At 44.8% G+C, this 25,980-nt stretch overlaps 1 protein-coding gene across 1 annotated transcript in view; it reads right to left on the reverse strand.

Moving 5' to 3' along the window:
* ds (dachsous cadherin-related 1) overlaps nt 1-25,980 on the reverse strand; it is a 228,881-nt gene that overhangs the window by 10,521 nt on the left and 192,380 nt on the right. Inside the window, exons 18-23 of the mRNA XM_075882295.1 lie at nt 23,025-23,167; nt 19,504-19,713; nt 18,568-18,794; nt 14,494-14,773; nt 9,848-10,125; nt 4,269-4,407 (exon numbers count right to left, since the gene is read on the reverse strand). Coding sequence (XP_075738410.1) covers nt 4,269-4,407; nt 9,848-10,125; nt 14,494-14,773; nt 18,568-18,794; nt 19,504-19,713; nt 23,025-23,167 — 1,277 coding nt within the window. The remainder of the gene's footprint in view (nt 1-4,268; nt 4,408-9,847; nt 10,126-14,493; nt 14,774-18,567; nt 18,795-19,503; nt 19,714-23,024; nt 23,168-25,980) is intronic.

The following is a 25,980-nucleotide window of genomic DNA, read 5'->3' on the forward strand; positions in this document are numbered from 1 at the left end:
AAAAAAAAAAGTCAGTTGCTGGTCTGAGCTTCCCACTGGTGGTTTTGCAGTGTCTGACCCCCGTATTCAGAAACGCTGCTTGACTTGAACTTGCCTAGCCATCAACTTCAATGCAGCATGAACACGTTTCGAACGCGCTGTCCATAGGCGCTGCCAAGGCAGCACAAACGCACAGACACATTTCAACCGCGCTGCACTGAAAGCGGTTTCACCACAGGAAAGACCGACTCAGCGGCAGAGAGGATCGCTCACAAGGAGCGACACGTCAACATTCCGTAGCAATCGTCATATCCGGTTCTGTCCGATTTGTCTGGGCACACCGCTAGAGCTCTGTATCGTCTGCTTGCTGGCAATTAGAGCACCAATTAAAAATTAAATATGTGACTGCAAGATTTTTCACTGCCCTTATTGTAACTTGCAAAATATATACTATGTATACATGGCTGTTTTCGTGCCAGTAAATTTCGTTGCAGTTGGCCTTTAAAAGGTGGCATTCGACATAATAAATTTTACTTATATTCACAAAAAACGTGCTTTTAATGTAGCTTTTTTAAAGGCACAGTCAACAGGCTACAGCTTTCTTCTTGTTGTTTTTTACACCTCCCCAAAGAAGGTCAACGATTCGCAATGTAGACTGTGGCGATCACGTTTTCTGATTATTACAGCACTGCCGTCGCGTAGGCGTTCATTTCGAAAAACAGTTCCCGCGCCCATTTTTTACGCCTGACCTATCCTCGTTTTAAGCGCAGTGACGCAAAGTCACCGATCAGCGGCTTGACGTAGCACACAGCTCGTCGATTGGTCTAAACCAGCCACGACGATGGGCTATGCCTTCCCCTCCCTGTGAGAGAGAAGGATGATGAGGCCACGTGAAAATTTGAAACCAGATGAAACCGATGTTCTAACCCCTGTAACTTCTATAATAACTTCTTTATTATAGCACGTATTTGAAAAATTCTAGCGGCAGCATGTTCGCAAAACAAAAGTGCACATATTTCTCTTTATAACAATTTTTGGACCTCTAGGTTGTTTACTGGCCCTTTAGAATATCTCTCATTTTAATGACGACAGGTGTATGAAAGGCTGTAACCAAATGTTTTTACTCTCCACCTCAGTGGCGTCTGGACGCTGGTATTGTCGACCATAATGTAAACAAGCCGACACCCCTTTACAAAAATATTCATGTACCCGTATCTGCAGCGATGGCATCAGGGCTCTATTTTTTTTTCCTTTTATCTCATGATCAAATCTTTTTTCTTCTGGCTTATGCACATTTTTCACCATGAAAGGTGCAATACTTGATGCAGCTTAGTGTTGTCTTTCAACGACTGCGGTTCTGCAATGTCAGCCGTGTTGCTTGTGTTCATTCTATCTGCTACGGCTACTGGCTAAGCGTCGTTTTGGCTTATGGTGGTCATATATTCTATGATGTCAAATTTCTATACATGTTTATTTAGCACAGCAAATATTCACAAGTCTTTTAAAATAAATAACATCATTTTTCTAATACTCTACATTTATCTGCCTCCACTTTTCTGACCATGTTTTTGCTTAAATATCGACAATGATATCATGAATGAACCGCACTACTTTTCCTTATGAGGCACCACCACGGATTGAATGGCATTCATTGCACATTGCACCGAATGACATTTGAACCTGATGGCACTATCACCTCCAGTGTGGCAGCGGTATTAAAGAGAAAATGAGATGAAGATATGCACCCCTGATTCAAAATCGACACCTTAGGAAACACACAAATACTTCAATTATAAAGTTTTTCATGAAAGAAAATATACGCTCTCTGTAACATCAAGTGCACTGCTACGTAGCTCGAAGCGCTTCCAAGATAATTGTACATTACTTTCATTTTTTTCAGCAGATTAATTCTAAGACCTAGCTTCCTACTCCCCTTGTCTGATTGGATTGAAATTCGTCCCCTGAGTTACTCAGTGAAGCGCAGGTTACTAAGGTACTCTCCATTAACTCGTCACAGCAGGCATGTGTCTAGCAGAAAGGACCTAGTTAAGTTTAAGAGCCGTCGAGTGGGAGGTGGCACAGTGCTCATGTGGGTTCACCATCATCATCAATACGGTTAGTGCGCCTGAAAAGTCACCCGGCTGTGATGCTACGTGGCCGCACAGGCAGCAAGAGCGAGTCTCTTTGGCCTGTGGCAGCAGGCACAAACTGTTGTCTCCCCCGGTAGGTTCACGAGGAGCATGCTGGCTACAAGAATCTGACCAGCAGAAGACGACAATGACACAACAAGCACGAGATGGTCGCGTCCTTCATCACAAACTCGTCCCTTCAGCCCTAATAGCTCTGGCCACTGTTCTACTAGTCCCGATAGGCTTTGCTAGTACCACTGTCATTATAGGTGGCGTGAATAAGACTGTCACCAGCCATGTTCGTGCGTGAGAAACAACCAGGCCGAACAGTTATGGCAACCACTTTTCCCCGCTTCAGGCACAGCCGCCTCTTCCATGTTACCGATAGTAGCACCAACGTCTGCTACATCGTTGATAATGGCTCTGAAATCTGTGTCCTTCCTCTTACATAGGCTGAAGACACCATCCTCCCCACTCCCCTCCTCTCGCCATGGTCCAGACTCACGGCCAAAAGACTCCCCACATTGGCATTAGACGTACTTTTTGCCAGTTCTTTGTCGTCACAAACATGCGACAACCAATATTCCGAGCCGACTTCCTAAGGCACTATAAGCCTTTCGTGGACATGCGGCATAGCTCTGAAATAAGCTTAGCCATTCAAGGCATTTCCTTTCACGCTTCATCGCTCCAACTTTCCTAGGCGCACACAACCATTCCTGACCCTCGCTCAAGAACACAGTTTCCTAAAATTAACTCATGTTTAACTCACGAAAAAGTATCCTATTTTCTTTTGCACGGCATTCCGCTTGTCAGCGATGATGTCTGCCTCAATTTTAGCTACAAATCATGCTGTCACTGTTCATCGATGCAGTGTTATCAGTGCTTCGAGCTTCACCAATACAGCGTTATCAGTGCTCCGAGCTCGTTGGCTGTGTAAGCGCTGCCAAAAATCGGATGGCGAAAGCTATAAGTGCTGACTCTAAGGAAGTAGAACTTTCGAGTAGCCTACTTTCCGGACAAAACGGTATTTGTTTGCGCCGATTTCTTATCTCGCTGTGCCTGCTCTACTGTTGAGTAGTACGCAGCATCAATCTGAAGTGTATCGCTCATCAAACTTGGTCCCACAACGTTGTCAGTAGACAGCATCGTTAAAGTTTCCGGCGGATCCAACGGTTCCGGGCGCGACTGCAACCAGCTGCCAAAGGGACTTGTGGCGCCTTCTTGTTCCAAGGCCGTGTTTACGGCTTCCGAAAGCTCGTCGCGTCGATGGTTTCAGGTGGAAGTCTCCAGGTATCTCGATTACGGTCAAAAACTACCGGTGCTAAGCGAAACAGCGTGCGCCGAGAAACACGCACGATCGCAAGAGCAGGCACACACCAACAGCACCTCCACCAGATGTCATGGAGTCGTGACGTGGATGAAGGGAGCAAACAGTAAGTCAAATAATAAACTGTTTATTCGGGCCGAAATTGTGGCCACGTAAAAGGAAAGTTAGATTACAGCAAGACACTGCACTGATAGCGGCGAGCAGAGCGTCGGCCGTCGATCAACTGACAAGCAGAGAAGCGCATTGGCATTTATACATTTGCCATCGAATGTTCTAGCGTTATTGCTAGTGGCGATGTAAGTTCCAGAATAATCCGTGATGTTCCTGGAGTGGGCATAATCTTAACAAAACAATCTCCTACAGCCTCGAAGCTTTTCAAACATTGTAGGTGCGGTTTGCGCTGAACGTAGTGTAACGTGGCAATAGAATCTTAACAAATGTGGCCTGTCCTTAGGGGAATAGAGTCGAACCCTTCTATAAGAGACAGCATTGTGCCTACAGTAAAATACAGGTGAATATAAAAATGCATACATGGTACCCTGCTTATAATCTCGTATAAAAGACTAGAATTGCTGCCCATAGCATGCCTCTAATAAAGTAGTTCAACTGTAATCGCATGTTTGGGAATATATGTGCAGAGGGTTTGTTTGATTGCAAGGTTCAGACCTTTTATTTGCGGTGCAGTCTCTTTGTCCTTTTTTGACAATGACATGCTTGGTTGCCACATTTCACTTCATGATAAAAAAAAAAAGCGAATTATACAGAAAATTGTATTAACTAAATTCTTACTCTAATCTCTCTTACATATAAGCCTAAGTTTTAGAGACACTTACCAGTCTGTTTGTCAATATAGAAGCCATCTGAAAAGCCAGCAAAGCTGTAGTGGATGTTGGCATTGTCACCAGAGTCGCGATCAGTGGCGCTTACAGTAACCACGGATGACCCTAGTGCTGCCGACTCGGAAATGGGCACCTACACGAACAGAAATGTAGTCAGTGTTTCAGAGCAACCACATTCAGTAATTAGTTTTGTAGCAAACACAGCAAATGCAACTTTCATGGAAACATTGCGAACTTGGTTTACAGTGCAATACTTGAAACACCGACACAAAGAAGGAGCAAAAGTTAAAGAAAAGGTGGTGCTCCTTCCTTGTGTCTTTAATTCTAGTGTTTTGCTGTAAACCATGTTCACAATGAATCCCAACCAACTGGCCCGATTCGCTGTCTTACTGCAATATATTTTTATAAAAACCACCATCAAGATGTCTTCCAAGTGTTTGTAATTCATGGTGCCATGATTCATATATAATTTAATGACTATTCAAAATATGCTTTACATGCAATGGTATTTATCACTATTTTAAAACTTTTTTATTTATTCAAGTGCTACTCATAGGGCCCACAAGAGTATCTCATCGAGGGAAACATAAAACAGAACACAATTTTTATAGACAAAGGGTCATTGCAGATTAATAAAGTGCTCAAGTACACTAATACGTAAAACTTAGTAACCAGGCAAACGTGATAACAAGAGTAAACAACGAAAAAAGCGTAATTGATACACAAAATATGTTAGCAATGCTGAATTGACCATTTGTAGGAAAGCTACTGTGCATGAGCAGTAATGGACTAGGTAGCAACCTCTGCAGGCATTTTGGTTTTAGTTGGAAAACATGTCATGTACGACACGACGTCAGCAATATGTCATCGCCGCAACACCAACAACTGAGCAAAGCATCCCTGACATGAGCACGTGTCATAGCGACGCCATGGGAGTGACATGCCTATAGAGACAATGGGGACGAAAATTGGACCCGATGATTGTGCCATCTGGATTCTGACGGCAAATGTAAAAAGATTGCAAAACTACTATTTTATTTATAACTGAAGAAGCTTTTATCGTCTTTTACACTCAAATAATTTTTTTCACCAAATAATAACTAAGAATATTGTTTGTATTATTTGTTGCAGCACATAAAATGAAATACGTTTCAATAGCACAAGGGTGGCTCGATATGGCTGCTGGCCTTTCATGTAACAGACGACACCGTCGTCGTCTGCTTCTGGGTCATAGCTGTCTCCCGCTCACTGTAGCAGCCCCTCTCTCAATTTCTCTCGTTTCCATATACAGTGAACTCCTCTTTAACGGAACTCGAAGGGGCAAGAAAATTTGTTCCATTTACGAGAAGTTTCACTTAAGCAATGCCCACAAAACGAATGAAATATGACTTTAGTTCAAAAACACCAACTGTGGCTGACTGAACGAAAACATTTTGAAGTATACAATACTACTATAGTTGATTCGAAAAAAAAAAATGTTGCTAATATTACTGACTCGAAAAAAAGGAGGTGATAACAGTTTGCTTGGCTTTGTTTAAGCATTTCTTCACAAAGTAAGAGTGCATGGCTGAAAGGCTGGGCAGGAAATCTGTACAACCATCGTGTTTGAAGTAGCACTGCAACAAGATGACAGCATCTCTTGTTGACTGTCTGCCACTGAAATGGGCTCAGGATCATGCACCATCTCATCCCCACTTGAGCACGGGTCCTCATCTCGAACTTCAGAAATAAGTTCCTCAAAACTGTCCTCGTGGCATGTGGCAACATTTGCATCAAGTGTTTCATAGTCCAGTCATGTAAAAGAAGAAGATTGTGTCACTTGACTGAAGAGAATGTTAGCCTCATCAGCCTCAGCAATGTTGTCTTCGTCATTTGGAAGGACTTCTTCTTTTGAGAATCCTGCATGGTGAAAGCACCTTTGCACAGTTGACACTTTCACGCATTCCCAGGCATTGATTAAAATGGGAAGAGCTGAGAGCAAGTTCACATTGTAATCCTTTTTGTTGTCTGTACAAAAAGGCATTCACTGGAGGACTTGGCGGCAGTAGAGAACCTTCAAGTTTTGAGTTATGCCCTGGTCCATCCGTTGAATGATTGCAGTCGCATTTGGTAGCAAGAACTCTAGGCTGATCGATTTGAATCTATTGACTTGACTGTGAGCAGGGCATTGATCAACAATGAAAATAACCTTCCTGTTTATCTGGCTAAATCTTCCATCCTCTTCGCACAACCATGTCTCAAAGATTGCTTGTGTCATCGAAGCTTTCACGTTTGCGTGGTACGTGACAGGCAGCATGCGCACACCTTTAAAGCAGCGTGGGTGATTTGATTTTCCCACGACTACCATCTTCAACTTTTCACCATCGTCCATGTTGGCACCTACTAGCACTGTAGTACGATCTTTGCTTCGCTTTCTTCCAGCACAGGTTTCTCTCTTTTAAGAAAGTCTTAGTAGGGAGTGCTTTGTAAAACAGCCCCCTTTCATCAACGTTAAACGCATTCTATTGATCGTAGGCTTCCGAACTTTCTTGCAACCTCCCTTGTTGCCAGTGGCTACAGATATCTCTATTTGCAGCCACACTTTCTTCAAAAACTGTCTTAAAGACAAGACCATGCAGCTTTTTAAAACGGCTCAGCCAGCCATTGCTCACCCAGAAGTCCTCGATCGCCATCCGAGTAGCAATCTCTTTGGCCTTCTCTTACAAAATGGGGCCGCCAATGAGGAAGTTCGCACTGCGCGCTCGCTTGAACCAGAGAAAAAGAACATCTTCGACTATTTTGTATGCTGTCGTTCTCATCCACATTCTGTCCGTGGTGAAGTTCCCAAGCTTTACAGCTTCTTCCATCTTCCCTTTGTTCTTGAGTATCCTCGACAGCGTGGACTTGGAAATAATGAACTTCTTCGCAATTTCTGTCTTTGATAGGTCGTTGCGGTCAAGTTCCTGAATGATTTTTACTTTCGTTGCGAGCGAAAGTGCATTGTGCTGTCATTTTTTTGGTTTTATCTCAAGTTCATGACGGGACATCGATCGCTCCTCGGCATGCGCGGACATGTGTGATTGCTGTATTGGCTTGGCTAGGCTAGCTTTGGTATATGTTTCATGGTTGCAAGACTGCTGTGGCTACTTACCCCGTTTATGAATTTTGCCCGTTTTAGTTTCATTTAACCGATGTAGGTGAAAAAAAAAAATGTTCCGACTACCTAATACCTTTCTCAAGATATATATAGTAGACCAACCAAAAGTGCCTAGATAGTTTCGTTTATACGACATTCCTGTTTAACCGAGTTTCGTTTAATGGGAGTCCACTGTAGTACATTGCAGTACACTGCTTACTAGAAGCTCACAAGTATCTTGCATACTTAGTTTAGTAAGTGAGTGAGGCCACACACAGGCCTAGTGAAACGACAACGCTGATCCCACTAACTTACATCAATAAATTGTTTTATTGCAAGTCAATCAATGTTTACATAAAATAAAAGCCATGTAAGTAACGTTTTAGCATGCACAGCAGTGAACAATGTGCATGCATCAGCATTCATGCGCAAACAAGGTACGTAGTACGCATAACCCTAAAGCAAATGACCGGAGCACAAAAGCTATTTAGCGCTGGCTGATACACTTAAACCTCGTTATAGCACAACGAGATGTAAGGAAATAACGGATGTAACCAAGGTAAACAAAATTTCCCTAGAAAGCTCTATAACAAAGAAAATTGACCGGTATATAGATATACCGAACTAAATTAGTCTATCAAATAGTCTATAAAAAAAAGCCCTATTATAGTGTATTAAGTATATCGTTTTCTGCGGAGTTTGACGCTTGTTCAGCGCAGCTATTTCAAAACTCCTGCGCCGACCTTACAGCCACGCCAGGCGCAGTCGAGAGAGCCGTCCTCCTCATACAGCCAGTGGAGAGGATTGAGGAAGCACTCAGCGGGTCATATGACCGAGAAGCGGCACCGCGATGCAAAGCGATTTCCCTCTCAAGACGGCAACGACTGCGTCTCTGCCGCTACCATGGCTGCTACCCTCTGCCCCAAAAAAGGAATACACTCTGCGACAGCTTTTTTTTTTCTCTCTTTCTATGCGCACTGCTTTGAAAGGAGAAGGGTCTCTACTTGCAGAGACAGAAAAGGGAGAAGCGTGGCACAGGTGTGTCGCAAATCGGCATTTGAGAGAGAGCAAACAATCGGCCACAATCTTTTCTTTCCTTTTCTTTTTTTCCTTCTTCGCCCGCAGCGTTGAAAGGTGCCGCTGCGGAATTGGGCATGGTGCTGAGAGCATTTTCGGAGCGCAGTATGTTCGAATTAACCGATGCAAGTGCTTGCGTGTTCGAATTACAGGGCGTTTTCGCCCATCGGAATACACACAGCTTTGACGGGACCTCAGCATGAGTTCGAATTACTTAAAAGTTCAAATTAATGAGATTCGACTGACTTTATTTTCCATGTCCCGCGTGGTCGCGTAGTGGTACATCGGGCCGCGAGGCAGTTCCCTTCTTTGCATGCTTATGCATTGCCACAAACTGTTATAATCGATATAACAAAATAATAGATATAACGAAATAACTGTGGTCACCTTCAACTTCGTTATAACGAGGTTTCAGTGTATATTCATCGCACTCCATGAAACCTTTGCCGGAGTAAGGTAAGGTATATCACAAATGTTCCTGCACTTCTGTAGCTCAAGATGTCGTTCCACCTTGTTGATAGTCTTCGGCAAACTTTCTGTAGTTGATATCAACATATCCACATGCCTTTCACAAGCATTGCGGTGCGACTCTGTTTTCGGGTTCGCGCTGCCACCTGAAGTGGATCACTTTCCAATATTCTATGAGTTCGCACTAGTCATGCTTATAAATGCCTAAAATTATATGAGAAACAGATTTTCTTGCGTATTATTTTCAAGCCTTACAAACAATATCGTTGGCAAAAAGGCTTCAACGGCGTTTCTCTTGTCGCTGCCGGTGGTGCGCAGTTGTCCTTTTGACGGGGGACACACCTGAAAGCCCGTAAGGAAAACTCGCAGCATGCCACAGGCTTGGCGACTCGGGAAGGTTGGCTCTAGCGATCAAGTCACCTTTTTATCTCGGAGGCTTTCAATCTGCCAATACCACTTCTCCCGGTAGTCTCAGGCTCCACAAAACGGTGGAGGGCATCACAAGAAAATAAAAATGCGAACTGCACGGCGAAACTGCATCATCGCAGGGCCAAGGGGTCATTTTGTAGGGCAAAGGACAAATCCATGAGCTCAGTGGTATGTAAAATTGCCCATGGGCAAGCCTATGCCACTGCACATAGGAGGGAGATTGTTAAGAAAGAAAAAGACGCGGGAATAGTTTTTCAAATGAAAGTGGTTCAAAGCGCTGTAACATTAAGAACATGTGATCACCGTGGTCTACTATACAAATTGGCGAGCAAAAAAAAAATGCTGGAGGTTGTTTACTGGCTCTTTAAGAGTACAAGGGAAATGGTTTCTTTTAAGAGAATTTGTTTTCATTTTTAAAATGACCGGATAATCTCTCAAACAAACGCAATGGGTGAAATGAGCAGCACTACAACAGCAAACTCACATTGTAAAATGGCTGCAAAAAGCGAGGTGCATGGTCGTTGGTGTCCAGCACTCGTATGGTCACCAGGGTCTCGGCGACGTGTGTCGTGTCAGAGACATGCAGCCGCAGCTGATACTCGCGCTGCTGCTCATAGTCGAGCGGTTCAGCCAACAGCAGCCGACCCGAGAAGTGGTCCACCACAAAGGTGCCACGTGGCTCAGCCAAAGAGTAGCGCAGCACTGGGTGTGTGTCGACGTCATTGGCTGTGATCGTGGTCACCGTGGAGCCTACTCGAGCATCTGCATACAAAGTCACACTGGTCACTGCCGTGAACGGGCGCTATTTGTTGAAGGGGTTTATTTACAGAGATATACCTAGTGGGGATGCTGACACCCTCTGTGAAGTTGTTTGCACCGTGCGACGCACATGCCTCGCGCAGGAGCCGTATTTCGGAGTCACAACTATTGATCGGTAGGTGGCGTTGTGTTTGCGAGTGTAGATCACCGCTATCATCATCCCTGTTGTTAGACAGCGCTGGCAATAAATTCCTGGCAGCAGGGAGAGTTGAGCGAGTCTCTTCTGCGCGTGGTGTTTGACGCGAACGGTTGTCTTTTGCGGTGCGTCCCCAATTCACGGCACTGCAGGCCGTCTACTGGGGGCCTGCGTGGTGAGTCAAGCGTTGGCGACGTCGCTTTTTGTGTGCTCTTGTGTTTGTTATGTTGTTACTTGCTGGGTAATTTTGTGCAAGGTTGTTTTACCGGGTTGATTACAATTGATTTATAATGATTTGGCTGACGATATCATCGATTAAAAAGTAGTTAAACAAATATGTGTTGTTTGGTTTGTGCCGACCCTGTCTACTGTGTTTGTTCACTCTAAAAGCATGGTGCCGCTCACCACCTGCAGACCCCACAACCTGCAGTGCTGTGTTGCCATTTATTAGGGAGGATATAAAGATGTCAGACATGTTAGAATAGAAAAAAAAAAATTCAATGTCTACGAGACAGACTGAGGATAGGATTTTGTACGAATATTGCAAGTAAACACACTTTAAACACATTTCTCAATTACAGTACATAACAGAATGCAGTGTACAACAATAATTACCATTTACTCACAAAATAGCACAGCATGCAAATAGCTGAATGCTGTCATATGCTTCATACATGTCACTATATTCCGCTTTACACATCCGGTGCAATCCTCTAGAGGCTAGCGAAACTTTTTGCAGTCGATGCTTTCGCACTAAGAAATATGTCAACATTGTTACAAGCCAAAATAGATTTTTGTTTTCATTTTTAGGCTTAATATTAAATGAGCATGTTTTGTAAGCTACGAGTAAATAAACCACATTATACAGTTGTTACTACAGGGTTGTATCGGTTAGCATCTTCTTGTTTTCATTCCTCGGTATTTAGTTTTGCAGGTGTGATGACGTGTCATCTAAAGGTGCTTGCTCGGAACTCGCGAGCATTTACAACAAGAGCCGACCACAGTAAGTGTGGAGTGATACGTTTTGCGGACCGAACTTCTTGCATAGCTTCTGCAGCATTGCACCTCGTGTTTGAAAGTATAGTCATGGGAGAGAAAAAAATGTATTATTATTAGTTATACTTACTATCCCTTCTGGGAGTTGATCCTATTCTGCTGTGGTTGTTTTTTAAAAGAAGAAATTTGAAAACCTAGCTGACGTCATGGAATATTCTTTTATAGGTTAGTGCTCACTCGTGGTCTGAAACACATCTTTAATAGTTATCCAATTACCTTAGTATCAAAATTCAAAGCAGCATGAAATGATTGCAGCAAAAATTTTATGAATTCACCAATAATGAGGAGTTAAAGATTTGCCGTACACTTGAAGCTATGCAGTGAAAAACTCTTAACTGTGCTGATTATCAAAATACTGATCGAATATACACCAGAAATGCTGCACAGACGCATGCACAAGCACCGTAATAGTAAAACACGAATGTTATTTGCGATTTTGTGACAAGCTTTTGTGCACCAAGGCATTAAGCGATATCTCTGTACTGAAAAGTTATACAGTAAAACCTCATTATAACGAAGATAGATATAATAAACTAATGGACATAATGAAGCGATTGTAATTCACCTTAGAATTACCATAGATGCTCATGTATTTAAAACCTCACTTCAACGAAACAAAAAATTCCTCACAATGGATATAACGAACCATTATTTGTCTGCAATGAGCATTTACTGATCATTTTGGTATACATCAATTCAATATCTCATATCGCACGTCGATTTACGTCTTATCACGACTGCGGTACTTCAAAACTTGCACCTTGTGCTCCCCATAGCGGCCTGCAGCCTGCCACCACGCCTCTGGGAGCGAGTTTCTCTGCCTCCCTTTTCCTGAGAAACTAATGGACTTGCCCGCCCAGCAACTCGCGCGAGCATGCGCGTCATCCGGCCTCCCCTCTCCTGTAGAACTCGTTGACCCGCCCACGCATCTGACCTCCTCCTACCCTTCAGCTCCGTGCCGGTGCCTTGCATGCCGCCCGGACTGGCGTTCGCTGTGGAAGAGCAACACCACCTCTATCAGTTTCTGCCGCTAGACACGAGATGGACAACGGCACCGGCAAACGTAAGCGCAAAAATAAACAATCGAGCAGAAGTCAGCAATGTTGAAAGCCGTTGAGTCTGGCGAAAAAAAAAAGTGGTCGAAGATTTCTGCGATGTCGCTGAGTGCCGCAGGCGACCAGGCCCTGACGTCGTCGTACGCTCTCCTTGACACCGGCGTTGTGCCTGACTGCGACACATTCCGCATGTACTGTGGTGCCAATGCTGACGTCGTGACAACTGAAGTTTTGTGAGATGCAGAAATAGTGCGCACGATGATGGACGTGCATGACGACAGTGACGAATGTGTTGACACCTTGAGCCTAATGACGAACCCGATGTACCAACGCCCGCGAAAGCACTAGATGTGACAGAGCTGCTGTGCTGCTTCTTTGGTGCATACGATGACAACGAGGACGGACTCAAAATAGCTGCTGCAGCTGAAAAAGCAGTCATCCGCGTGACCAAGAGTTGGCAAAAGTCAAGAATGTTTAAGACCAATATGCTTCGAAGCGATCTGCCAGCTGGTGTGCTGAATTTGGCGGTAATAAAGTGCATTGTTTTTTGTTATCTTGCTATTTTTTGCCTTCGGACGGCTGTTTTTCTCTGCGCGGCGGGCTGCTGTGATGATATTCCTTGGCATGTACATTCTCTCTTGTTGACGACTAACTGTCGGTATAAATGAATATTGGCTATAACGAACTAATGGCTATAACGAAGTAATTACATATACCCTTTCAACTTCGTTATAACGAGGTTTGACTGTACAGCGAAAACAGGGACAGAAACACCAAACATTTGGCATTTTAGCAATAGCTGCCGGAGCAACCACTAATGATGCGAAACGACTCGGAATTCGATTGAACGTGCTTGCTAAATGCTCCTGCACGTGAAAGTCAAGATAAACAAAACAAGTGAGCATGCAGTGCTGCATGCCCCTGCACGTGACAAATGGAGTTACACGAGACGAGTGAGTAAGCAGTGCATTAGCTCTGCCAACATCTAATGATACAGAAAAATTCATCATTCGATCTAATGTGCAATGCTGCATGCTCCTGCACGTGACAAGTGAAGTTGCATGAGACGAGTGAGCAAGCAGTGCATTAGCTCTGCCAACATCTAATGATGTGGATCAATTCGGCAATCTATCTGATGTACAGTGCTGCATGCCCTAGCACATGACAAATGAAATTACATGAGATGAGTGAGGAAGCAGTGCATTAGCTCTGCCAATATCGAATGATTGTGCACAGCTCAACATTGAAGTGACGTCCACCCGCTTGGTTTCCATGCTACAGTGCATGCTTGACCACTTAAAACCATTCATGTAGCTAATATACCAGCTGATTGTGGCCTGCATAGCACAAAGTTCACTATGGCAAACCTGACAACAAAAACGCACATGGGATAGCGGGCACACGCACGTTGGGGGTGCATATCGCATCGTCGGCACGGAGGGACAGTTGCGCCATAGTTGCACTTAGTTTTTCGCTTTGTTCTTGCCCCGCTGAGTTTGCGTGGCGCTATAAGCAATAAGGTTTCTGCTGCGATCAACAGGTGGCGCTTTGCCGCAAAAGGCAAGACTGAAATTTCGGCCAACGTCGTCCACGCTCGCGTTACTTCCAACTGTTTAGCATGGTTGTTAAAATATATTTTGACACTTATTGCATTGTTATTTTGTACTATAATGACGTGATTAAATGTTGTTTTGATCATTAGCTATCACACCATCACAAATTTGGGCTATCGCACTAAGATAAAATGAGCACATACATTAAAAAAATTTTTTTTCAAGGTGTCTTATACCCAATTGTCTTTTATATCAGTGCCTCTTATAAAGAGGGTTAATTGTTGAACAAAACGCCACGAGATGTCTCTACTGGTTTCACTGCTGCTTCTGAAGCCGTCAGTGACTTTCAAACAGTGTCTGATTATTCCTGCGGATGGCACGTAGCTTCCAATGACAAGTTTAGTTTAAGTGCTTTATCAATTAATTAGAGCTTTATCAATAATACCTGACAGTAGCCGAAACATGGAAATGTACTATTCAATCATATAAATCCAGTATGCGACAAACGAACCTTCACGAATGCTGACAACACTGTCTGGCGGAAAGACAGGCTGGTTGTCATTGGCATCAATGACTGTGATGTGTAAAGTGCATGACCCCGTGCGAGGTGGCTGGCCATCGTCGGTTGCCACAAGGGTGAGCATATATGTGTCCCGAATTTCGCGATCCAGGACTGTGTTGGTGCGCACATGGCCACTCAAGGGGGGCTCCAGCACAAAGGCTTGGTCCACGTTGCCACCTGCTATGTGGTACACCAGCCCACTACCCCGGTCTGCATCCAGTGCCGACACCTGCAACAACAAAAGGACCATTAATTTGGTGCCACACAATATCAAGCCAGACCTAGCAAATGAGGTGACACAAACAGGCACTACTATTGTACAAACAGTCATTAAACAACTTCATGATGTCTATTAATTTATAAGAAGCAGAACAATGTTACGAATAAATTCTCTACCATTTCCGAAAATGCCAGAATTATTAGACTTCCCTAAAGTTTTTTGTCAGAGATCTGTCTAGCTTTTTTTTTTTAATTTACAAGTACTCAGAGGGAGACTACTATGTAGATCACGAAAACAGAAAAAAGTTGGAGAGGATACGTGAGCGAATTCTTAGAAAGGCAGTGACACAAAATTTTGCGGCCAAGATAGCCTGCAGGGTCGATTCCCTTCAACATCCGTATATCATGTGCAAAATATCAACAGTGAATATAGCTTGGAAGGTATTTTAAATTAATTTTGAAGTTTGCGTGAGACTTCGGCTCCACAGTGCCATTGACACCCTCGAAGGGGACCCTTTGGGGATGCCCTACTTCCCTCATGTCACCATGCTTCAGTCAAAGAAGCAAGTTATGATGACGTCATAGCTGCCATTTTTATTTTGCCTCATTTGTTTCAGCTGTCTATACAGTCGAACACATATATATCGAACTCGAAGGGGATCGAGAATTAGTTCAATATATGAAAAATTTGATATGAAAAAAAAAAAAAAAACGCTAGACCTGCACGGAAGGCGCAGCACAGTCACACCGAAAGCTAGCAGAGCAGCCTTTTATAGGCTTTTCAAAACACTCATTGGGTAACTACTGCAAGCACACTTGTTTGGTACCCACAAGGGCATTTCAGTCTAACTCCGCTACAACGAATGCTGCTTCAACGAAATTTTCACTACAACGAAAAATTCACGATTCCCTGTCAGCAGTACATAAGAGTTAATGCATAAATATTGTCGCCACAACGAACACTTTTTCTTCGATCGTCCCTCTTCAATGAAATTTTGAAGCAACTCCAGGCTCAGATACTGAATTCTATGCAGTAAACCCAATCTTTAACATTTCGATGCATTTTCAGAGCCTAAAAATGCGTCAACGAAGCCTAAAACATGCATTGGCACCACCAGAAACCTCCTCTATATCGCTGCTGTTCAGCAAGCATGGGCGCTGCCATTACTCGACAACGATGGCAATGAGACTGCACTGCTTTTGCCACTGGCGTGTTTTTGAGCCGCAGACGATCCGAAGCTAAAACTCAGTCGCTCAGTTCATGGTTTCCTTTACGCAGCTGCTGGGTGTCACCGCAGAACGATGCCTATTTTAATGCTTATCATTATGTTCACGCTTGGCCAGAGTGGTAACTAATCAGAGCGGCTGTTCGTCCGCATTATCAACAAGATCAGCTAGCCGCGAGTGATGGATGATGAAAATGGCATAGCATAATGCAAGTCGTCACTCCACGATATCCTGCCTCCATCTCGGCGTTGTTGGATACTTTTGACGACGGACAGCTGCTGGTGTTAACGTGTTAATGCAACTGTTTGGTTCATTCACGAAAGCGGTTTTAGGTGTTGTTTCAGAATGCTTTTCACCATGGCCTCGCTATGCATGCGCGAGAATCACGTTGTGACGCTGCTGAGAAAGAATAGGAAGCAGCGGACATTTTTTGAATTTTGAGAATAAACGTTCCTTTGTTTTTCTAGCTCAGATTAGCTATAATTTTTGCATTTAACTACAACGAAATTTTTTCCGCACTTCATCAGTTTTGTTGTAGTGGGGTTCGATTGTAATAATAAACTACTGGGTAGTAGGCCGGCATTCGCTATGCTAATTTTCGTCATTCATCTAAAAAGCATGGTATCCGCTAAACACTTGCAAGGAATTTTGTGCCAATTGTCCATGCAGTGGCTGACGACGATGAGAAACTATGGATGAAGTCGGTATGTGCCGCAGTTAACAGGAGAACAAGTACAAGGTTTAGTGATGGTTTGGAGCATAGGACGGTGCACTCGTTACGCCATTCGCATTTTGCGACAACTGGTTGTTCTTTCGCTGTTGTAAAACGCTTTATAAGTCGTATTAATGTGATTGCTTTCCCGACATAAAGCCTGCCTAAGGCAAGTTTGACAACAAGTCACAAGCACCAGTGCAGCTATGTGATAAAATACTAGGCTGGCACGCAGCGGACCCGGGTTCAAGCCCCACTGTGTCATTGGTGCAAGGTATTTTTTTCTAACTTCACACGATGTTGTTACGGATACCGGCGGCGGCAGTGGACAACAACTGCACGTGACCCGAAAAGTGATCTCATAACAGCTTTCGCTGTAATAAAGGTCCTGAGAGCTTACCTGTAGCATCATCACCTACAATAGGCTGCATTCAAGAATGACAACTAATTCCCCACACACGCCGCAACAAAATGATTTATTTGCGAGAAAAAAAAAATTGCTTATCTTGGCCTGCTTCTTCGTTTTTGAAATTAAGTTGAAGACGCTATAGATCTTATCAAGGTTCTCGAGGTGCGACAGTCCGGTTCCCTCCATGTCGCCGATACAACGGCAAATGGCGCCAAACGCTGCCACTACTTCAGCGGCAGAGTACGCGTGTGTAGCCAGCGCCTCGTCCGGAGGATCCTCCGCATCAGTTGAGCTGTTGGCCTGGGAATCCTGGGTCCCTGTGACCGCAGCTAATATGTCCTCGTCAGCAAGGCTCGCAATGACCTGGACATTGAAGTCCGCTTCCACGAAGTCGTCCGCAGACACTTCGTGTGGAACTGCTGCCAGGAAGTGGGAGAACGACTCGCGAAAAGCGTCTTCTATGCGCTTGTCGTTGTCTCAATCGAAGCCTGCCTTGCGGAAGCAGTTGACCAATGTGTCCGTTATCACATCTTGACAGGCACTAAGATCTCCACGGGAGAAAACTTCGCAGAGATTTCCTGCCACTCCTTCGTGTTGAGGCGAAGTGTTTGTCATTTCAAATAGTGCTTTGAGTGGTTTGTGCGTGGCGTAGAGTGTAGCTTATCTATTGCGCTTGATGGCACTGAGGATTGTGCACTGTTTGAAGACAGCGACAAGGAAGTCAGCGGCGAGAGAAGCAACAAAGACGACTAGGAGTGAGCGCAGCATCTTTATGATGCAAATAACTAGAATCAACGAAAAAAAAAAAACAACAAAGAAGCACACACAACAGGATCATCTAGGCGCTGTATGTTTCTCGAGTTATTTGCATTATGAACCAAGTGCTTTGTTTCATCTTCATGTTCGATAAATGTTTTCCCTTGGGGAACGCTCTCTTCGCCGTTTCGTTCGTCCTACATTTGAGGTAAGAATTTTTTTCTCCGGCCTTTGGTCTTTTGGGGGTCGGCTTAAACTAAGGGTCGGCCAAGATTTGAGAAAATACGGTAAGTAACGAACGCTAACGTTACGCCTGCAAACTTTGTGTACGGTATTCTAAAACTCAAGACTATTTGCTTCCAGATTTTGAATCACAAATAAATCTTGCTGTGTTAAACCTGTGGTTTTATTGTTAAGGCAAGTCCTGATTAGTATTTCTCAAAGCTTGCAGTTAGTTGCTGGCGTGAGGATCCCGATCTGCGGCTACTTTGTTATCTTTCTTATCGTACGTTGTCGCGGAAAATTTTCACCGCGCAATTCTTGCACTCTCAACTTTTTATCGGTTTCCGCGAAAAAGAAAAAGTGAGGATTATGCAACTAAATACGGTAGTGTCCCTTCGTTGAGCAGACTTAGTTGTGATGGAGACAAGATGAGAACACTTTTGGTAGCACACTATGACTCCCTCGGACACTGAGTTACCTGTGCAACAAAGGTTCCACGGGAGCACCCTTCCCAGACCGAGGCCACGTAGCGCTCTTGGGAGAAACGTGGCGAATTGTCATTTTGGTCCAGTAACTGCACTAACAGCCGGGCGTAGCCATGTAGCATGGCCCCCGAGGGTGTCTCTGCATGTGCCCACAGCGGCAGCTCAAGCTCGGGGCGCTCCTCATAGTCCAGCTGCTTGGAATCTCGCACACTCACAGTGCCTGCAAAACATTCACGAACCAACAAGCTCCATAACCTTCATAGCAGTCAACTAGACTTGAGCAAATACTCAAGTGCATTGAACATTCGAACTAATAATACGCTATCCAAATTTACTTCTATTCGAATTTAAGTAACTGTATATTTTGAAGTACTAGAGATGAATTAAGAAGAGTATATATTGATTCACCTGTATTCCTCTGTAAAGGTGCTTTTGATGCAGTATAAGTGTGCTAAACTGTGAAAACGCCAATCCAAAGAATATCCACACTGCCGCAAAGCCCCACTTCAAGGTCAAATGAACAAAACACTCGCACATCGACTCATCACTTTTTAAATGTAAAAGCTTGCTATATACCGGCCTATATGCTCTAAGTATATTAGGTTTTAAAACATAACGTATATTACGGGTTATCGCTAGTATTTTACCAAGAGTCAAATCCTGCCAGTATTCAATGTTGTTTCCACTTCCTTCGAGCCAAAAAGAATGATATTTGCAAATGCCCTGTATCAACTAAATAAAAACATTGTGCAGGTTAGTTTGATGAAAAATGTGCCAATTTTTCTTTATAGTAATACATACTATTCAAATTTGATTTAAAATTATTCAATGCAAATAACTATTGGCTTCAAATTTAAAATTTACGATTTGCACTGGCCTACATTTATTAAGTATCGCTGCATGCGGTCCACGGGAGTGCCTGATCTCACCACTGGTTCGGTGGATGACAAAGGGCCCCTGATCCTGGTCTGGCCCTAGACTGTAAGTGACAGCTAGGCCAGGCTGGCTCATGGCTGAGGCTTGAACATGTAGCACTGTTGAACCAGCGGCAGCCCCCTCGGGCAGCCGCGCCACATAGCTTGCATTGGAGAAATCCAGCCGCAAGCCTGCCACAGGCCCCACCCATACCTCCAGCACTCCTGCAAGCACATATTCAACTCAGTAGGGCATATGCCATAACAACTCATGTTTGCCTCTCACGCAGGTGTAAAGAGACACTATGTGAATGTGTTTATTAACAATGGCACCAAAAATGCCCTATGTTTCTTATTATGATTCCTTACTGTGCATAAGGTAAAAGGTACTGCATTTACCGTATTTACTCACGTAATGAACCCACCTTTTTTTCAGAAGTGTTCACGCCAATTTGGCGGAAGGGTTCATTACGCAGGAAAAAAAAAAAGTCACAGGAGTCACAACTACGAAAATTTCGCGTGATGGCTTTGCTTGTTTGGGCCAGTGAAATGCGCGACAAATCTTTTTTGTAGCTCGAAACTCTTTTTTGTTTCCTCTCGTAACGAAAGTGCACAAATCAACGCCGAAGTGTCGTCCAGCCACTCAGTTCACATGCTCCAGCGATTGCTGTTTGTAACCAGCAGTGTAGCTAGCGTACCGGCCGAACATGCCCCGCACAGCAGGTGTCTCAACTAAGCTCAAAACGAGAAACCCGACAACAAAAAAGTGGCAGTTTTGCGGCAAGAAGGAAGCGATAAATGCAATAGCAATAACTTAGAACGTAACGCTGTGAACGGCTTGCAGATCGAATCGTGCAGCATGCTGTTCATGCACACACGACGCACGAAAAAACACACACAGGAGGAGAGCGAACTAACAACGTTTACGGCTTGACACGTAGTGCGCTGTTTAAACAAGAACGACGCACTAAACGTAATCACAGGTACAGATATGAGTGCGAAACAACAAGTAACAAGTGCCCCAGTTGTTACTTCTCTGTGTTGGAAAAGCGCATTCTTTTCGCAAACTCAAAGTTTAGCGAGCTAAGGGATCTTTGTGTGCACGGTAACTAAACACGATCGTTCCGGTCAAAGTGGAAGGCCCGCGATTCCCTTCACCGAAAGTTAAGCATGCGCACACAAACATCTATAGCCCCCCCTCTCCTCATTCGCAACGCAAAGTACGGATGAGGGATAAGCGCGCGTCAGCGCATTGTGACCGAGCTGGGCGCCGAGCAAGGGCGGCTTTTTTTCTTGAGTTTTCATATATATACAGTGAACTCCCTTTAAGACGAACTCGAAGGGACCATGAAGAATTGTTCGTCTTATCAGATGTTCGTCTTATCAGAAGCACCCTCGAAAAAAGAATTGGCTACATACCTAGGTGCATGCAAATATCTTAGTTCAAAACAAAGTATAAAGTGCACTTACAGTGAAGGAAAAAGACACAAAAATAATTTATTTGAGGGAGTAACCTCATAGGCAACTGCGTTCAAGTGCTCTTGCTCGGCTTGATCCAGTCCATAATGGACGTCTGTTGCAGGTCACTTGCAGGTCTGTTGCAGGTCCAATCGTTGCAGGTCACTTCGTCAACGGCGGTGGCCTCACCGGCAATAGATCGGAACACAAGTCCGTGTCTTTTTCTGTAGCGATCGAGCCATCCTTCGCTGTAGGCAAACTCAATGTTCATTCGTAGGGCAATTTCCTCCGCTTTTACCTTCAGAACTACGCCGTTCACAGGCAGATTCACGCTACGAGCCCGTTGGATCCATGCGAGCAGAACATCCTCCAAGCCCTTGTGCGCAGCTGTCCGCATCTTCTTTCGCTTCGGCGCGAAGTCTCCATCGCTCAATGCAGCGGTTACCCGCGCACTATCCTTCACGATGCCCGTTAGCGTGCTCTTCGCAATCCCGAACTTGCGTGCAATCTTGGTCTTCGTGAGCTTGCCAGCTCTCACTTCGGACAAAATTTCTGCTTTCCTTGAAAGCTCGATTGGCTTTCGTTGTACAGTTGGCTTGCTGGCCATTTTCAACGAGACAAGCGAAGCAAACAAAGCGCATGGAATAGAAAACGTGCGATCGCAGGCTCAGCCCAGAGAAAGAACTCGTTTCCTCGGCGATGGTGGCGGCAGCAACGGCGAAGTCGGAGAGGGAGAACATCCATGTGGAGAGCTGTGGCTGTACGACGCGAGCTCACATGTTCCCGCTGAGAAACGGCATTGGTCATGAGAGCTGCTCTCTTCGCAAATAGGGAGTCTAGGTCGTCATTTTGTTTTTTTACTTTTTCCCCTGCTTGCTTCTTCGCGGCCGATAGTCGATCTCAAAACTCTCTCGCTCTCATTTTCTTCTTGTTTGCTTTGCCGCTCGCTCTGCAGGTCAAAGTGTGGGTGATGCCGCGGGCCATTCTTTTGTCGCTGCCTCCCTCCCTCCGCCGTGGCGCGAATTCGCTTCGCGCCATTGCTGCTCTTGTATTTTCTTTCCCTCCGGCTGCGGGAATGCCCTCCCAAGATTGCCAAAATTCCTCTGTAGAATCACCTCGGTCTCCCGGTCTCCGCGAAAGTGTTCGTCTTAACAGAAGAGCAGGTGCAAGGCTGTTCATCTTGAGCGGATTTTTTTTTCATTGTGTCTATGGAAAACCAAACAAACGTTCTCACGTTGTTCGGCATAAGCGAGAATTCGTCTTAAACGAGTTCGACCTAACGGGAGTTCACTTTAGTTACATATACATATATAATGAGTAACGCCGACGTTGATGGCAAAACCCAGACGAGAGTATCCATATATAAATGTTATCGCAATAAAACGCAGCGTCGAATGGCGGCGCACAAACGTTGCGGGTAAACAACATGCCGTCTGCACGATGGGTGAGGTTGTGTTTTGCGTGGCCTTCGAGACAGCGAGCGCACGGCATGTCTCTACACCGCGCACACGCCAGTTTGAAGATCATGCACTTTATTTTTGTGCCGCTGTGCTTATGCGGCGTTATCAACAAAGAGTTTCCTCCAGCATTCAACAAATGGTGCTTTGCCGTAAAAGGTGCGACTTTCAAATTTTTATTGACGTCATCAGCGCTCGCACTGCTCACAACTGTTCAGCATAGTTGCAAAACTATGTTTTGACTTTTATTGCATTCTTATTTTGCGATATGATTGCTTGATTTAACGCTGTTTCGATCATCCACGGCACTGGCTGTCATACCGAAATAAAATGAACAGATACATTACAAAAAAGTTTGTTTTTCTCTTTTTTCAAGGCAAAGGTGGGTTCAATATGCGACTGTGTTCATTACGTGAGTAGATATGGTATACTCTATACAGATGCCAAAAAAAGATTTTTTTATTTATTGATTAGAGTCTTTCTTGAATTTGCTATCCCAGACAACACTTATTTTTTGCTCACAACCAACAGCGCCGATGCAGATTCTGATGACAGAACTTTTGTAAAACAAGCTATTTTACGCTATCATATTAATAACTGGTATAACAGCTGAAAACTCACCACTGGCCATGCGAGAGGGGCGACCGCGATCTCGAGCCACCAGATCCAGGCGTAGCAGCCGGCCATTGTCAGCCACCAAGCTTGCAGCCACTGTCACCAGCCCAGTGTCCGTGTCAAGGTGCAGCTTGCCACCACTTGGAGTTCTGCACAGTAATTACCACCACTTGTCTTAGACATAAAGACAGCAGTTGTCAATGACCTCCCAGGAGTAAGCGGTCAGCACGAAGTTTACAGTTTCGACGTTTGTTTCAATAAACATTCTAAACTTCCACAGAGTAAATACAGTCGGGCTCACATATAATGACCCCACTTACAACGAACTCCTGCTTAAAACAAACGATAGCCACGTGACCGTGGAAATATACATTATTTCAATTACACAAACTCGCACAACGAATCTCTCTGAGTGCCTGAAAAAATTGAATTGCTGCACGAACTTGAAGGAAAACAAGGGAGACAGGAAAGAGCGCAGTTTGTACTGCGCTCTTTTCTGTTTCTCTTGTTTTCCTTCAAGTTTGTGCAGCAATTCAATTTTTTTCAAGTATGAACCAACTAGTCTGCAAAAAAGTATTGCTCTGAGTGCCACCGAGGGTAACTGCGAATAGAGTTGCCACACTGGCGACATTTTGGAACGCCACTTTCAACCACGAATAAGCATATGCGAGGTGCCCGTAGATTCTTATAGTGAAACGCTGACACTGCCTCCGCAGCCCTCCAGTTGTCGCTATCTCTGACCATTTTTTGTTACGCACACCCCCGTCTTTGGTTCCCCCTCCCCCCCACCCTTACTCTTAGCACCTTGCATCACCAGACGAAGTCTGTGCACAGCAGTCACCGATATTTGGAAGACCAGTCGGCCGACTAGACTCCACTCAGTTTTTGATCGCTGGTGTTGTTAGTCGTCCTTGAGTGACCGGAGCATCTGCAACATCGTCAGCTGACGGCTGTATTCGATCGACACCATCTGTGTCTCTTCTGGATCGGCGTTGTATCATTCATGTGTACGCGCTTGCGCTGCTCCACCAATTTTCATAATTCGCGATTTGTTCGGTGTTTAGGACCTGTTCTCGCTCACTTTGCACTCTGCTCAGCATGCCCTCCACGCGTGTGCGAAAGCGTTAACAAAAAAAAAAAATCGACAACAAAAAAAAATGGCTGTTATACGGAACGAGTTCGGAATAATAAAGCCTGCTGGCGCCACAGTGCGATGCTTTGACCTCTGTGCACGCAGGCCGCTCTCTCATGTTTTCTTACGCATGAGTTGTGCACTTCATAGACCTTTCAAGCAAGCTACCCGACCAGCCCTCTTCCTGCATGTCTTGGTTTTCAAGGTCGCCTTTCCGCCATATGCTCCGATCTCTTCACTCTACCGCAACCTCATCTACACTGCTTCGCGGCACTGGCCACGCTCGCTCGAATTAGGAAGCTTCTTTTTTGGCTAGAAACTAGCCCAGAGCAACTCTGCGCATTCCGAGTCGTGCATCTTGCTCGCTGTTGGTGTGCGTGTATGGTCAGAATGGCGAACAGGAAACCATTCGCGCCTTTTCCCGTGTCTCAACCCAACATGGAAAGTGCGACTGCTTAGCTTGGGCGTATCCATGTGTTTAAGACATATTATAAGTACCACGTTGCGGAGCGCCTGCTCATAGCTGTTGACCACCCAGCAGCCAACTTGCAACGCCGGGTGTCCCTATACTCAGCTGTGGATATGGTGAAGGCCTCATGGGCGGAAGTGGTGGCTACTTGTGTGCAAAACTGTTTTCGTGAGAGCACTGTTTGGACTCGATTGCCATTTGTGACCCAGTGTTTTCATTATCTTCGTGGAGATGCTGGTATTCTTTTTCGCTACAATTTTAGTGTGCTGTGGTCTTTGCTTTTTTCCACCCTCCGCCCTTTGTTTGTTTACTCTGCGTCCTCTCCTACTATGTAACAACCTCGTTGTTCACTCACCAGCGGCGCACCCAGCACACCTCCTTTCAGAAAAGCACTCGCAACCGTGTTTGTCAGAAAAATATTCTGGCAACCACAGTATAACCAGTCTTTTATCTTGGGGGACTGCACAATAAGCGGTATGTGTGTATACATAGGGTTCTACGGAGTCGAAAAAGACCGCATTGCAACCGGTCCTGCACTAAAAACGATAGTGTTGCCGACAGGCCCTGTAAAGTTGTTTGCACCTCGTGGTGCATGTGTATTGCGCATTGGACGCATTTTGGGTTCAGAACTACCGAGAGCTAGGTGGCATTGTGTTGGCGAGCGTTTATTACCACCATCATCATCATGGTTAAAGCGGCAGTGCCGGCGATGACGCCTGGCGGCAAGCCTCGGTGGCAGCACGGGAGAGATGAGCGAGTCTCTTTAGCGGGTGGCGGTTGGCGTGAACGGTTGTCTGTAGCGGTTGGTCACCGCTGGGCGGCACTGCGGGTTGGGCGCCGGGGGCTCTCGTGGTTAAGCCAAGCGTTGGCGAAGCAGCCTTGTGTGTGTTCTTCTGTTTGTTATATTTTTGAGTGTTGCGTAAGTTTGTGTAAGGCTGTTGTAGCGTGTTGATTGTGATTGATGTTATAATAATTCAGCTGACAATATCGTCGATCTTAAAATAGTTAAATAAATGTGTGTGGTTTGGCTTCGTTCGTTTTGACCGCGTCTGCTGTGTCCGTTAACTTCAAGAACGTGGCACTCTCCACTACGAGATCCCACAATGCGGTTACGTTATAAGTGGTCTATACTGTATATCTGTTGCTCCTTAAGAGCTTATTTCTCTCTCTTTGCTTTCTTTGTGGCTCACAAAGAGCGTGAAAGCTTAGGGCTGAGAAACTTCAGCCTGAAAAACGCCCGGGTCATCAAGCTTTTTGCAGTGTTGATTAGATGGGCACAGTGACAGATGAGGGACCACCAAATGTGCTTCCGAGCTTCAACGATGACTATGAATAGAAAAATTGGAAAGGTGTTTGAATAG

Source organism: Rhipicephalus microplus, chromosome 2 (assembly GCF_043290135.1).
Source record: "Rhipicephalus microplus isolate Deutch F79 chromosome 2, USDA_Rmic, whole genome shotgun sequence".
Classification (NCBI taxonomy): Eukaryota; Metazoa; Arthropoda; class Arachnida; order Ixodida; family Ixodidae; genus Rhipicephalus; species Rhipicephalus microplus.